Raw genomic sequence first — 14,498 nt, 5'->3', positions numbered from 1 at the left:
TTTAAAAATCTATCAATTTGTTTAAATTCATTTTAATAAACTCCACGCTCAATCTTATAAATAACTACCGTATAATAACTTATATTAAATAAATATTTAATTAATTAATTGAATTAAACACATTATTAAATTTTGGTCACCTGACATTCGGGTTGTAAATACTCTGATATTTTATGCAATACACACGTTTGATATTTATCAATTATATCTCTCTCACTTTATTATTTTTACCATTCACATTAATTAAATTCTTTTAGGGCCCATTATCATTATTTTTTTTCAATTTTAGCAACGGTTTAAACAATTAGGAGTTTCCATTAAATCAGTGACATATTGTTTTATTTTTTTACGTAGAATATATATTTATATTTTATTCATAAACATTTTACTGTTAATTTTTTTTATTAGTATAGTTTATCTTATTTGGATTTATTGCTCTAACAAATTATGAAAGAAATAAGAAACAGTTTTTAGTTAATTGATTTTGAGACCCCATAATCAAACAAATTTATAAGCTACATGTAAGCAAGAGGAATGCTAGCCTTTTACCTTATTGAAGGGAAAAAAAATGAGGAGGCCCTAATAAAAAATACTTTAAGCCCACTAATAAGAGAAAATATAAGAAAAATGGATCAGCGACCCAAAAGAAAAGGAAAATTTTATCCCAAAACATTTGCAAACCAACTCTCACGTTTGATAGAAATTATGATTTTCAGCAATTTTTTAATTTTTGTAAATATATTTCGCATGTTTGAAACATATGCATGTAAATTTTTACATTGTCAGTTAATTAAAACATATTGTAGATATATTTTTATATTAACTATTATAAAAATTAAGAATTATTATTGATATAGTAATTCAGTATTAAATAATAGTGTAATTTATTTTTACATTATTAATATATTTAAACTAAATTTATATTTCTTAATTAGTTATTTTTTAAATTATAAAAATATGTATAATAATTATTAAAAATGAAATAATATATATATATATATACTTTTTATAATTTTTAAAATAAAATTTAATTTATAAAAAATAATATATTTGAAAGAATTTATCGGTAATACTTGTTATATAATTATTCATAATATAACTCTAAAATCATATAATAAAAGCCCGAGTTTTGCTTAATTTTTTTTATCAAATTTTTTATAGAGTAGGTATTTAAAAAATTATATATTTTTATTTTGAAAATATAAAGTGTACTAAATATTTTATTTGGTAGTTAAAAATATCTAGAGTTATTCTAAATATTTATATATTAATACGTTGATTTAAAATTATAAATATCATAAAATATAATATATTAATTATATTAAATATTATATTTTTAATAAAATTTTATTATTCATCAATTCTTTATTACGTTTACCCATAGAAATCCTAGCTATTACTACGCTTACTGGATAGTAAAATCCTCTCTCTCGAACTCGGTTTCTGCTGTCAGCTGGTGCCCGCAGCCACTGCCGGTGAGTCAGTGTTCTTATTACTTTCAATTAAACACTTTACATCGTTTAATTTTCAGTAACTGCGTTGTACTTTCCGATTTCACTTTATTGGGTTTGCGTTTTAAGAACGATGTTGAGAAAAGAAAAATGGATGTGTTTTGGTGATGAATATAGAATTGAGATTAATTTATGATCTTTGGTACCCTAAAAATGTTTTCCTCTTTTTCATGACCATTTGGGATTTCCCGTCACTGGGTTGAAATGAAAGGCCTGTTTTTTTCAGGAGCGTTTGGTTTGATTAGATTTCAGGGGGGAAATGGCGTCTTTTAGCAGAATAGTTGAGGCTGCTAAGAGAATTACACAAAGCAACACGGTGATCAATGTTTGTTTAGTTGCTTCGTTTGTAACATTGGGCTTAAGATCTTTTAATCAGCAAAGGACTATTGACGCTCTTGAGGCTGAGAAGGAAAATCTTGAAAAAAGTAACAAGTCTATTAGAAAGACCATATGGGATTGGAAACAGCAACTTTATGCTGAAGCCTCATCTGATTCTGCTTTGGTTCCTCTTGCAAGGCTCAAAGCCATCTATGGCGAAGCACCACCTCCTCAGCGCCCTGCTCATGGTAAGTGCCTGTTTGGTTTACCGTTCGTTGGAGTAAAGTTGAATAGAATTGAAAAATTGAGAGAGAAGTTGCATTGAAAGTGTTTTTTTTTTTTTTTTAAATTGGGAAGTACTAGAATTGATTATCTAATAACAAAACAAATATATATAAGTATTGAATGAGGTGTTGGAAGTTTGGTTTTAATTTAGTAATCTAGAAAATGATTGTAGGGATTTGAAAGAAAGCAATAAACCATGCATTGTAGAAGAGAAGTTCTGTTCACTACTGGCTTGCATGATAGATTTCTAACGATGATTTTCCTTCAATACTTCAATTGGGCGCAAATTTATACCTGTACTTCATTCCTTTGTGTTTTAGGAGTATTAATATGCTTATTATGTGATTCATTGTTTGGAAGGGAACGTGGTATCACTCTCACTGTCATGCTTGTAGTGATTCTGGTCAAGATCTTGCCTTAAGGTTCAATTGCGAAAAACTGAATATAACCTTTTTCACATTCTTGTAATAAATATAGTACTGTTGATTGTAGAAAGGCAATGGAGATAATTTGCTAACATGCTGCGGTGGTTCTGTTTTTTCAAGTTCTGGCTTTCACTTTTTTCATAATATATCTAAGTTTTTGCCAAGGAAAAAGAATGCAAAAAGAATAGCTTAATCCTCAATCTTATTTGTAAGCCCTGACAAAAAAACGGTTTCTTCGTTTTGTTATTCAATAATGAAACAGCAGAATATATGTTAATTGTTATGTAGGTCAATTTTATGAGAACTTGTTTTTGTCTATGAATTCTGATTATCCATTTGATTTGCTTGTAATAAGAAATTTTCCAGTTGAGACAGAAATAACGACAGGGGGAATAGACGGAGAAAGAAGGACTGAAGGCAAAATATTAGTTGAGTGACATGTCAAAAACTTGACTTTTTGAAAGAGAAGAACACAATACTGGGCAATAAATCTTTTCAAACTAATTAGTGAAAATATGAAAAAACAAAGCAGACAAAATTTCAATACAACAAATTCTTCCAACCTTGATACACTATCTGCTAAAGAATTACAGCATCATAGAGAAGCTAAATGAAGACATTTACACATAAAACTTCACTTGCGGCATTATAACCAAGTATTTAGAATTCAAATCAGACTGTATTTCTCTTGAAAATGATTTATATAATTTTTACCAAATTATATGCCAGTTTGACTCCAAAGTTGTGGTTTGCATAGGTAATAGTGATTGGCAGACAGCGTTAGATTAGGTTTGCTACTGGTGTGAATTTTCTTTCATGTTTGTTTTTGTGCCCAAATATTATAACATGGGTATCATGTAATGGTGTAATAAAAGTTTAATGTTTATTTTATCATTTAGAGATTAATTACACAGCATGATTGGTATACGTTTTGATTTTTGGACTTCAAGTAATTGTTTTGTAGTTTTTCCAGGAGATGCTGCGAGTAAAGATGCAAATTCATCTTGTCCCACGCCCACCAAATTAATCGCCTGATATCTGCATTGTTGTCAGGACTTTAGAAGTTTTTTGCATTGGAAGACTGTTAATAAAATATTTTCCAAGAGAACAGGAACATATTATCCTATCATAATTTGCTATTTACTTATTTTGATTTGCATGTAAATGTAGATCAGGAGGAAGTTAAAACGGTGAGATTTTTATTTTTGGAAGGACAAAGCCACTTTTTTTTTGTTTTATATTTTATCCATCTAACAGTTTTGGGGAGCAGATGAAAACTAGACTCAATTGGGAGGATGCAGTCTTCAACTATTGTCCCACTAAACCTCTCTAGTAGACTTCCACGGTGCATGTAATGGATAACTTTTGCTGACAAAAAACGTTGGTTCATTTTTTGTCATTTTTGTCGACTTATAAATGTTGTGCACCCCTGCCTTGTTTGGTCGCTTGCATTTGTGAGTATGTGACCGTTACAACAACAAATTCTCCTAGTTCTCGACCCTTGCTCATTTATCACTGTATTCGATTGCTGATGTAACAATTATAGTTCATCTGTATACATGATACAGTACGTTATTTTTGGATAACAATCTAGCTCTAATATGATATTGTCATGTGTAATTTATATTAAAGATTTGGACAAGTTTTATAATGAAAATCGAAGGCTTAACAAAACTCTCCTTGGATTTAGGAAAGACCATTACACAAATGCTATTGATAGATGCACAATGATCCTGGTTAATGTGTGGATTCATAAGGTTTCATAATTTCTTTCCGTGTTTCCTGCTTCTTTCAAACCAAATGACTCTAACGATATTCTCTAGATTGACAAGTTGTAATATTTTTCTATAATCAAGTAATGTAGTTTATGCTCACTTGCTGAGGAACTAACAGTGAACATGCTGGAATGGTTTAAATTAATGGATTAATATTAACTTGGGGTAAGGTAAGTGAACTACCCTTCCCGATGAAAAATGGTAACTTTTTTTAATTTCATCTGTTAGGATGGCCTAATTGTATTACTCTATATTCGAAAGGATTAATACTACCAAACAGTGTGGTGGGATTTACTAGGGAACCGAAAACTAGCGGATTAATATCAAATCTTTCTCCCCAGTGTGAAACCTGGAACATGGCAAACTGGTTTTGTCTCAGTGATGGCTTATCTAATGTGTTAAGGAATGAAGAAGATAAGCGACTTGGAGATGATGAGTTTTAGAATTCGGCAAATTCTATGGTGCTATGTAGAATCTCAAAGTATTCTATGTTATTTTACACGTAAAACAACGACTGTTAATTTTATATTAATAAATGTATGAAGTTAGTAGTTTATTTAAAGAAAACATTAATATTCTTTAATTTTTTAAGATATTAAAAGAATTATATTCATCTATTTAAAGAGTTAGAAGTACCATAAGAAACACATTTATTATTAGAATTTTAATTAACCTTAGAGACAAAAGTGATTAAAATCTTAAAATTCCAAACTAATGTCTTTGAGCTTAATTGACTACTTGTTCACAAGCTCCGGAGTTAATTTTGTAAGAATCAAAGTCATCAGACTTACATTGTAATTCATGCCAACAAATAAACCATTGTTGGATTTAAACTCCATTACGTTTATCGAACAGAACTTCAAATAGACTCATAATTTATAACTTTAGAGGACTAAGGTGAATTACATATACAATTTTAGAGATAGAATGTAGCATTTATTTTAAAAATTAACATGGGGAAAGGAAAATACAAATTTGAATGATTTCCTTAATTGAAAAAAAAAGAGAGAGAGAATGGAAGTATCAAATAGGGAAAAAAGAAAATTATGTCCACATGATTCCTTTCATTTCCTTTTGCGAAGAACTAGAACTAGCTTCATTCTAGAAAATTGGGCTGGGATTGACGAAAAAAGAAAAGATCCAATAAAACTTGATCTAGGTCACTATACATGAAAAACACAGAAGAAAAAGAAAAAGAAAAAAAAAAGAAAAAGAAAAGAACCAGCAGAATTAAGAAATAAAGAAAAAAAATTAAACCGTAGGTGATTTGGAAGAGGCAAAATTACAAATCACTTTGGACGGACCATGTCTTTCACAATTTTTAGAGCTATCATTAAAAGAGAGAGAGAGAGAGAGAGAGAGAGAGAGTTACCATTATTGATGTTATAATTTTTATTTTGCTATTCAATAATTTTGCTCTAGAGTTTTTTCACATTAAAATTGGATCAGTCATCTTATTCTTATATGTTGATACAATTATTCACAAATTTAGATGGGTTTCACCCAAATATACTGTGCTTGGTTTGTGATGGTTAACCATTGTTTGCTTGAGTTATCGTAATTTTCATTTTGAAAAAAGTACATTTCAATATATCTAATTTGAAGTAATGGGAATCAAAATATACATCTCATTATTACCCCTTATTAGATTAATTTAAATGGTTTAAAATTAATTTTATCTTACTTTAAATCAATCGATCATTAAGTGGGTTTCTAATGATAGAGTTTAGAGAAGTAATGGGAAGCAAAGGTAATGTTGACCATAGTCATGAAAGACGTCTGAATTGTGATCATAGGCTGATTCGTTCAAAGGAAAGTGAGAAGAAAATTCCCCCTTTTCTTCTACTTCAATATATAAAATATTATAATACAGAATATGGATCATACCAATTTCCGTTTTCGTTTTGTTCTTGACATCCTCATAAAATAATAAATAAATTGTTTATTGCACTCCATATATCGTAATTTGATAATCTAATTAACATTACCTACCAACCGTGCTTCAATCATGGCATTCAACAGTGCACCTTTCATCACTTGCAAGGTCTTTCCATTAAGCCTAAAACAATTGCTTCGTCAGATTTTGGTTCCTGAAGTTGATCTTAATTGAATATTTAAATTAGCACATATTTGTGATTCTTATATTTTGATTTCAGAAAGATTTAGGTCATTTTGCTTTTCCTTCATCATCATCACCATGGTCGTCGTCGTCCTTTAAAATTGATTGGAGAGTAGAGAAATGCAAGAAAACAACATCGAAGAAGATTGTTTCAGTTGCTTCAACGGAGAAGAAACGCAGTCCTTGTGCAAGTGGCTCAGTTGTGTTCAAGCTTTTATTCACTTTCACTTTCATGTTCGTTTTGCATTCATAACCGGTGAAGTAATGGTGAGTGTTGTTGCACTGTTGTAGATCGAAAATGCAATGACAGCGACAGAGAAGATACTGGCGAGAGCTGCTGAGAAAAGGGAGGTGAGGGCAGGGGAGAACGCGTGGGTTAATGCGGATGTTTTGATGATCAATGATATCACTTGTCCAGGTGTGTCTGGGATCTTCAAGAAAGAGTTTGGTAACACTGCCAAGGTATCTTCACTTGAAATCCCCACCTATGCTATCATCAACCATATCAAACATAAGAAAAACTCAGAAATCAGAATTAAAGCCTTGCTAGTTGCTTGCAAAATTTCTTTTCTGCTTGCCAATTCAAGTTCAGAATTGTTTCTTTATAACAGTGATTAGTTTTGACCTATTGTTTGTGTAACACGATATCGTTCATTAATAAGTTCACTAATGATAATTATACAATGCTTGATTTTTAACACACTTTAAAAGTTAATTTATCATCAGATTTCAAAAGTTATCAACGTAAAACAAAATAAATTTGCATGCAAGCAAGTATAGAAAGGTAAAATGGTTTGAGCTAAAATGTGTGCGCTTTAATGTTACTTGCAAAGTGCTTTCGCAATATACATTATTTTTCCAATTCTAGAGATCAATTCTTATTATATGCCCACGGGTGATTTGCAATGGATTATCTATTTTACTTAGGTAACGCATTTTTTTAATGTTTAGAAGAAACATTTTTAGCTGTTTTTTTGTGTGTGTTTGGAGTATATTTTTTTAAATACCTTTATAATATACATATATATATATATATATATATATATATATATATATAATGTGAAACAAATTAATTATTTGTAAATATTGTAGCTTCGTTTCTGTACATGTTCATATGTGTGTGACTGTTGGTTTTGTCGATAAAATTATTAAACTTTGAGGCTAATTTGAGATTGAAGGTTTGGGACCGTGAAAAGATTGTTGTTATCCCTGATCATTACATATTCACAAAAGATGAACGCGCACACCGAAATGTGGATATTGCAAGAGACTTCTGCATGGAGCAGGACATTAGGTACTTTTATGATATTCAAGATCGCAGTAATTTTAGGGTACGGTTTCTCTATCGTCTTGTATATTTGTTGATTTAATTTCTTTTTCCTTGTTTGATATTTTAACATTGTTTAATTAATTAAAAATAAGAAAAAATAGTTTAAAAAATTATTCTAGATATTTGAAGTGAAACCACACACGGACCCTTGCGAATTTAGGTGGACTCTTCTTTTTTTTACTAACATAACTATTTCGGGTACACAAAATTATAAATTCATCAATTTTCTTTAAATATACATGTACATGTTTTACATATCTTTAATGTCGATGCTATGATATCGTGTGGTTGGTCATTTTGATTAATAAAGCTCTTATTAGAAAATTAAATATTAGCAGTTATTATCAATAAATAAAATTTCATTGCTTAAAATAAAACAATTTCCTGAATAAATATTATAGACCGCATAATAATAATTTATACATTGCAGGCGAATCCTGATTATAAAGGTGTTTGTCACGTTGCTCTAGCACAGGAGGGTCATTGCAGACCTGGAGAGGTGACTTCTGTTAACAAAGCTAGGACGTTAAAATTTGAAATCTACAGGTTTCAGAGCTGTATTGATATATTGTGATGACAGGTCTTGTTTGGTACCGATTCTCACACCACATCAGCTGGAGCATTTGGCCAGTTTGCCACAGGAGTGGGTAACACTGATGCAGCTTTTATACTTGGGACAGGGCAGATCTTACTCAAGGCAAGTAAACAAATATCACCATTTTATTAACTGTATTTAAGAGTTTGTTGATTAAGGTTAAAACCATGTAGTATCCCCTACATATAAGATCAACATTAGTATTTTTATTCCAAATTAACAGCTCTATCATTTTTCTTGTGCATTTTGGTATTTGTTCTCATCAATTGCCAACAAATGCCCTGAATATACTCAAACTGCAGGTGCCTCCAACATTAAGATTTGTGCTGGATGGTGAAATGCCCAGCTGTTTGCTTGCAAAGGATTTAATTTTGAATGTGGGTGATGTTTATCCATTTGAATGAAATGCAGTTAATAAAAATTGTGTGACACGATTATATAACACTATTATCTCTTTGTGGTGTGCCATTTGAAAACATTAACCACCATCCAGATCATTGGTGAAATATCTATGTCTGGTGCAACATATAAAACGATGGAGTTTGTTGGGACCACTATTGAAAGTCTAACTGTATGTACACTTTTAACTTTTTTGTTTTCTTTCTCTTTGCCATGTTGTTTGCACAAGTATGAGACTTCTGAATTGCTGTATTGCAGATGGAAGAAAGGATGACACTGTGCAACATGGTTGTAGAAGCTGGAGGGAAAAATGGTATTGTTGCTGCTGATAGGACCACATACAAATACCTTGAGGTTGTTGGAGTTAGTCAGAGCCCTTTATGTTTTTCTCAATTTCATTGTTTCTTTCTTCTCTCTGTAGAAAGCATGTAATATTGATTAAGCATGTGCTTTATATACATGCATGCAAGATGCTGAATTTTCAATAAAAACATGCGCTGGTTTAGTAATGCTTCAAATATGCTCCTGCAGCGCATGTTTTTGTGTAAAGAGTTATGCCTTCAATTTGTGGAGTTTTTACATCTTAATTCTTTCCCCTTCCTCTCGCTGGATGGATTTTATATTGTTTAGTTGCTTTGCACAGGACAAGACTTCCACACCCTATGAGCCAGTTTTTAGTGATGAGAAAGCAAGGTATGTTCTGTTTGCTCCTCATATAAATTCCCTTTTGATCCATAATTACCAAGTTATAAATTCCCTTTTCTTGGGTCTGTCGTTGTCATGTTAGATGGACCACAGATGATATTCGTACTCGGATTTGGCCATAGGATGTTTCATGTAATTTAAGTACATTTGTTCTCAGAAATGCAATTTAGGATATTAGCCATTTCTGATTGGCCAATAGGTTAAAAGTTTTATAATGGTGTATTGGTAAAGTTTTAATGTTTTATCAAAATACGGATGAGTAATGACATTGGGTGACTTCGAGAGCTAGCTCTGTTGTAATCTTTCTCATTTTTCATCATAAAAACAAGCACATCTTTTCAGAACAAGTCATATATATCTCCCTTTCGCTTTATCTGGTGTGGCTTTTTGAAGTTGTTTTTATTTTTCTTCTTGATGTGTTAGATTTCTAGCCCAGTATAGATTTGATGTATCAAAGATGGAGCCATTGGTGGCAAAGGTACTCGATCATATTTTTTATGTTCAATATGCCATAAAGTGTACGAGTCTAGTATAGTAAAAAAAATGTTTTTGATTGCTGATGTAATGTATGTATTTGAACCACTACACAGCCACATTCCCCTGATAATCGTGCTTTGGCAAGAGAATGCGACAACGTGAAAATTGACAGAGTATACATTGGATCATGCACTGGTGGGAAGACTGAAGATTTTATGGCTGCTGCAAAACTTTTCTTAGCTGGTGTATGTCTCTTATAATTTTCTTTCTCTTTCTCTTTCTCTTTCTCTTTGTTTATAACATGCGAATTTTGCACAAAAATTCTGTAGGGCATGAACCAGTTACTTCTATGTTTCTGTATGTATGGTGATGAATTTGGACAACAAAATTCTGCTTCTCACAAAAATTTGGAACTGAGGACAAACATGTTATTTTAACTCCACCTGTTATGAAAGTATTCAACTGAAAATTTACAATGTGGTTTTCCATAATATCTATATTAAACCATATATAAATATAATTTCTGCATGAGTTAGTGAGCGATAATTCTTTCAACGCATAAAAGTAAGGAAGCATAATGATTTGTGACCATGAGTATGTGAGACAATTGAGTATTTGATCTAAGTACGCCTTATTTGAGTTTCTTTTGAGGGTGCACTTACATGCAGAATAGTGTGTTTATGTAGTTCTAATTTTTAATTTTTCCGCACAGTAAACATTAGTTACTCTTCTTGTTCTTTTTACACCATCCTTAACATAATGAAACCGGTTCCATTGTAGGGGAAAACTGTCAAAGTTCCTACTTTTCTTGTTCCTGCTACCCAAAAGGTCTGTGAAGTTCTATTCAAGACCCGTGATGTATTTCCTGTTTCGCAAAAGTGTTAATCACCAGAATCGTTAACTTATCAGGTTTGGATGGACTTATACACACTTGAGGTACCTGACTCAGGTGGCAAGACTTGTTCACAGATATTTGAAGAAGCTGGGTGTGATCCACCTGCAAGTCCTAGTTGTGCTGCATGTATGGGTGGCCCAAAAGATACATATGGACGCTTGAATGAACCCAAGGTGAATTTATACTCAGAAAATCGAAATTCAAAGGCTACTTACTCACCAATCTGCTAAATAATATTTTCTAGAGTGATTATAGATAAATGTAAACCAACATTTTTATATTAAATCTTTGTTTTATTGTTTTTCTTTTGATGAAACTGATGAAAGGTCTCTCAATGCAGGTCTGTGTGTCAACAACAAATCGAAATTTCCCTGGTCGGATGGGGCACATGGAAGGCCAGATATATCTTGCGTCTCCATATACTGCAGCTGCATCTGCACTAACTGGTTTCGTAACTGATCCCAGGAGGTTTTTGTAGATAAGCTACGATGCTTGCGTAGATATCAGTTTCTACCCAATTGTTAGAATAAAACCATAAGCTGAAAGAATTTGTGTGCTAGAACCAAAATTTTGTGTTGAAAGTCAATTAGTTTCGTGCAAATTAGTTTGTAAGCGTAGAGCATGTTAGCGTGTTACAACTTGGCAGCAATTCACATATTGTTACAAGTTAACAACCACAACTCTTGGAAACATTGAATACAAGCCTTATAGTTAAGCTAAATTTAATTTGAAGCAAGCAAACAAAGTCATGAATGACAAGGGTAATGTGATATATACTTGCAACAGATTCATTCTACAACTAAATCAAAGAAAACGGACGGAGAGAGAGATCATAAAAATATATGTATATATATGTGTATAGCCTTATGTTGTATTTGTGGAGTCCCAACCAAATATTCATCAGAGATGAAAGCAACATGCGTTAAAATGACAAAAGGGTAGCAAAAACAATTAAAGAATTAATAAAATTACAGCTTAGTCCTTTGCTTTGTCTTGCCACCACAAATCAATTTCCATGTAGTAGTAGTAGTAGTTGTTGTTCTTCACCTTTTGGCTCCACCATGCATGCATGCAATGCAACCCAACCACACAACTGATCATCATCACATTGAGCTGGCAATCTCGGCGGAGGGACTGCGGCGGCCCCGGTTCTTCTTTCCTTTAGGATCGCCACCGCAAACAATGGTGCACTGGAGGCCACAGATGTTGCTAAAGCAAGAAAACAAGCCATTCCCACCGTCGGTGTGCCTCCGCGAGTGGCGGCTCGTTTTTGTGCTTGACGTCGGGTGGCTCGATAACTCGCCGCGATCGATCACCGGCGGCAGCTCCGTCCGCCACCTCTCTAACTTCGACTGCAACCCTTCCACGCTCTCGTCCAGGCTCCACCCTCCCACAGTGGAGTTCTCCCCCTCGTCGATCACCGGCTTCCTCGCCATCTCCGCCGCCACCTCTGACGGCGACGGTCCCAACTCCGATTCCGTCATCACCACGAGCCCCATGTTCCCCAAGTTCGACCTCCGCGGCGTGGCGTATTCAAACTTCCCGAACTGGTGCATCGGCGTGCCCTTGTGCGACCCGCCGTACCCCACCGCCGGATTGAACTTCGACACCGCCGGCGAGTTCCGAAACTGTGGCGGCACCACCGCCGGAGAGTTCCGAAATTGCTGCATCGGAGAGTTCACAAACTGCGGCTTCGGAGAGTTCATAAACTGAGGCTTCGGAGAGTTCACATAATGCGGTTTTGGCGAGTTCACAAACTGCGGCTTCGGCGAGTTCATATACTGCGGCGCCGGCGAGTTCATATACTGCTGTGCCGGCGAGTGCTTATAATGCGGTGCCGGCGAGTTCTTGTAATGGGGTGCCGGGGAGTTCTTGTAATGGGCCGCCGGCGAGTTCTTGTAATGGGCTGCCGGGGAGTTCATATACTGCGGAGCCGGGGAGTTCTTGAACTGCGGTGCCGGAGAGTTCCGAAATTGTGCTGGCGCCGGCGAGTTCCGATAGTGCGGTCTGGGAGAGGCGCTAACTTCGTAAGCGACGTTGTTGACAGGAACATGTTCTTGGGTTGCGTTGGCATTGATTTCGGTGGTGGCAGCTTCAGAAACGCTGTTAACGATTGAATGTGCATCATCGCCCTCAACGACGACGTTGTGAACGGGAGGTGGCAGTGGTTCCACCTGAACGTTATCAACGGCGGGAGCGGAACTGTTTTTTCGGTTCTTAACTTTCCATGGCAAAGCGGTGTCGCTGAGAACAGAGCGGGTGGCTTTTCCACTCTTGGCAGAGACACCACTGAGCACGGAGCTTGGACTTTTGGATTTTTTCTTCCCTTTCTTCTTCTTCTTCTTCACGCTTACCTCTGACCCCGAAATGATGGAATTGGCCTTGCCCTTGTTGACGAAGGCTCGTTGTTGGCGCGCCATGGCTTCAGAGGCGATGATGGAGCTGGTGTCGCTCTTGGTTCGGCGCAGCTCGGGCCTTGGGGCTTGATGGTGGAAGACGTGGGGGCTGAGGTGGTTGTGGGTGTCGTATGCGTCTTTCTCCCCCATGAGGTGGCGGTATCCGACGGCGGAGGCGTTGTGAGTGTAGAGAGGCATGCTTCTCATGGAGCTGTCGAGGACGGCGACGCCCACGTTAAGGATCCCCTGGGGTCTCCCGGAGGGCCGCCGAACCTGGAGGGCGACGAACCGCATGCCGAGGGGGGGCCGGTTGCTTTGGAATGGCCTCGAGGGTGGAGGAATTAGGTTTCCGACGAGGACACGGACGGTGCCAACGTGGATGTCTCGGAACCAGTGGAGCGCGTAGATCTCAATCATGATGGCCGACTCGTCGGAGTAGAGAAATTCTTCGTCGACGCGAAATACGAACTTGTCATTCCACGTGGGACCGGTGTGGCCTTGCGTGTCGACACGCGTTGAGAGCTTGCGGTCTGGGTGGACCCAAGCCACAGCGTAGGTTCTCATGTTTCGGCCTACCGGAGCCAGGTCCTGAGCCGATATCACGTTCAGCTCCAACAGCTGGAAGGGAGCCATGATTTGAGACATTCTTCTTTTCAATTTTGTATTTATATATTAATTAATTGATTATTGGGAAGTAACAATGCGAGGCAGTTAAATGAATAGATTGTTATGCGCTGAGAATTGGGTGCATTGCATGCGACTATTTGAGTTTGTAGGAATGGACGTATATCTGGTAGAGTTTGTCGGAAGTTTTGGTGCGTTTGAGCGTTTTGATCCAGTTGAAGGCAAAGAGAGAGGAGATGCGACGGCGTGTGGTGCCACTCGCTGTCGTCCACGACGAGGGGGACGAGGAGGAGGGAGGGCGTGTCATGAACCTCCCCAATCCAATGTCTTTCCCCCAATCCAATCTCATTTGTTTCTTTCTCTCCGCTCCTTTTGCCAACCATAACTCTCTCTTCCTTTTTTTAGATTCTTATTCTTTTTTTATCATATTCATATTTACCAATCTCACTCGTTGCCAACCATAACGTTCCTCGATTCTATATGCTTCAATATCTTACACCAATTAACAAGCTTATTGTAAATTAACTTAATTTCAGCAAAAAATTTAATTAATATATCAATTTAAATTTAATATATTATATAAAGTAGAAATATATATATTTAAACTAATAAATTGTAAATTAATACTTTTACCAGCTTACTGA

At 35.4% G+C, this 14,498-nt stretch overlaps 3 protein-coding genes across 5 annotated transcripts; 2 read left to right on the top strand and 1 right to left on the bottom strand.

Moving 5' to 3' along the window:
- The first annotated feature begins 1,369 nt into the window (after positions 1 to 1,369).
- On the top strand, positions 1,370 to 4,185 carry LOC113873401. Of its 3 annotated transcripts, none has more exons than XM_027511502.1 (3): positions 1,370 to 1,475; positions 1,738 to 2,077; positions 3,513 to 4,185. In XM_027511502.1, exons 2-3 carry the CDS (start codon positions 1,771 to 1,773, stop codon positions 3,572 to 3,574), a joined length of 369 nt encoding a protein of 122 aa, XP_027367303.1. In that variant the 5' UTR covers positions 1,370 to 1,475; positions 1,738 to 1,770; the 3' UTR covers positions 3,575 to 4,185. The 3 variants fall into 3 exon arrangements, with proteins under 3 accessions (XP_027367303.1, XP_027367305.1, XP_027367306.1); XM_027511504.1 differs by having other exon boundaries at positions 1,440 to 1,475; positions 1,723 to 2,077; positions 3,513 to 3,801; XM_027511505.1 differs by having other exon boundaries at positions 1,443 to 1,475; positions 1,757 to 2,077; positions 3,513 to 3,801.
- Positions 4,186 to 6,322: 2,137 nt separating this feature from the next.
- LOC113873489 (3-isopropylmalate dehydratase large subunit, chloroplastic-like) lies at positions 6,323 to 11,312 on the top strand. The gene is made up of 15 exons (XM_027511629.1): positions 6,323 to 6,358; positions 6,471 to 6,632; positions 6,725 to 6,895; positions 7,612 to 7,764; positions 8,194 to 8,262; positions 8,344 to 8,460; positions 8,661 to 8,735; positions 8,852 to 8,929; positions 9,016 to 9,111; positions 9,401 to 9,450; positions 9,886 to 9,940; positions 10,053 to 10,184; positions 10,720 to 10,767; positions 10,849 to 11,007; positions 11,175 to 11,312. The coding sequence occupies exons 1-15, from the start codon at positions 6,323 to 6,325 to the stop codon at positions 11,310 to 11,312; spliced, it is 1,539 nt and encodes a 512-aa protein (XP_027367430.1).
- A 560-nt stretch (positions 11,313 to 11,872) lies between these two features.
- LOC113873189 lies at positions 11,873 to 13,875 on the bottom strand. Its single transcript, XM_027511215.1, has one exon. It carries the CDS (start codon positions 13,873 to 13,875, stop codon positions 11,938 to 11,940), a length of 1,938 nt encoding a protein of 645 aa, XP_027367016.1. The 3' UTR covers positions 11,873 to 11,937.
- Between the last annotated feature and the right edge of the window lie 623 nt (positions 13,876 to 14,498).

The sequence above is a fragment of the Abrus precatorius genome, unplaced genomic scaffold (genome assembly GCF_003935025.1).
Source record: "Abrus precatorius isolate BTA unplaced genomic scaffold, Abrus_2018 Scaffold7, whole genome shotgun sequence".
Lineage (NCBI taxonomy): Eukaryota > Viridiplantae > Streptophyta > Magnoliopsida > Fabales > Fabaceae > Abrus > Abrus precatorius.
This window is presented reverse-complemented; position numbering and strand designations above follow the sequence as displayed.

Coding starts and splice junctions, on each gene's coding strand:
- LOC113873401 (XM_027511502.1), top strand. CDS start 1,771: ATGGCGTCTTTTAGCAGAATAGTTGAGGCTGCTAAGAGAATTACACAA. Junction 2,078..3,512: donor TCCTCAGCGCCCTGCTCATG/GTAAGTGCCTGT, acceptor TAGTTTTTCCAG/GAGATGCTGCGAGTAAAGAT.
- LOC113873489 (XM_027511629.1), top strand. CDS start 6,323: ATGGCATTCAACAGTGCACCTTTCATCACTTGCAAG. Junction 6,359..6,470: donor CACCTTTCATCACTTGCAAG/GTCTTTCCATTA, acceptor TTTTGATTTCAG/AAAGATTTAGGTCATTTTGC. Junction 11,008..11,174: donor GACGCTTGAATGAACCCAAG/GTGAATTTATAC, acceptor CTCTCAATGCAG/GTCTGTGTGTCAACAACAAA.
- LOC113873189 (XM_027511215.1), bottom strand. CDS start 13,875: ATGTCTCAAATCATGGCTCCCTTCCAGCTGTTGGAGCTGAACGTGATA.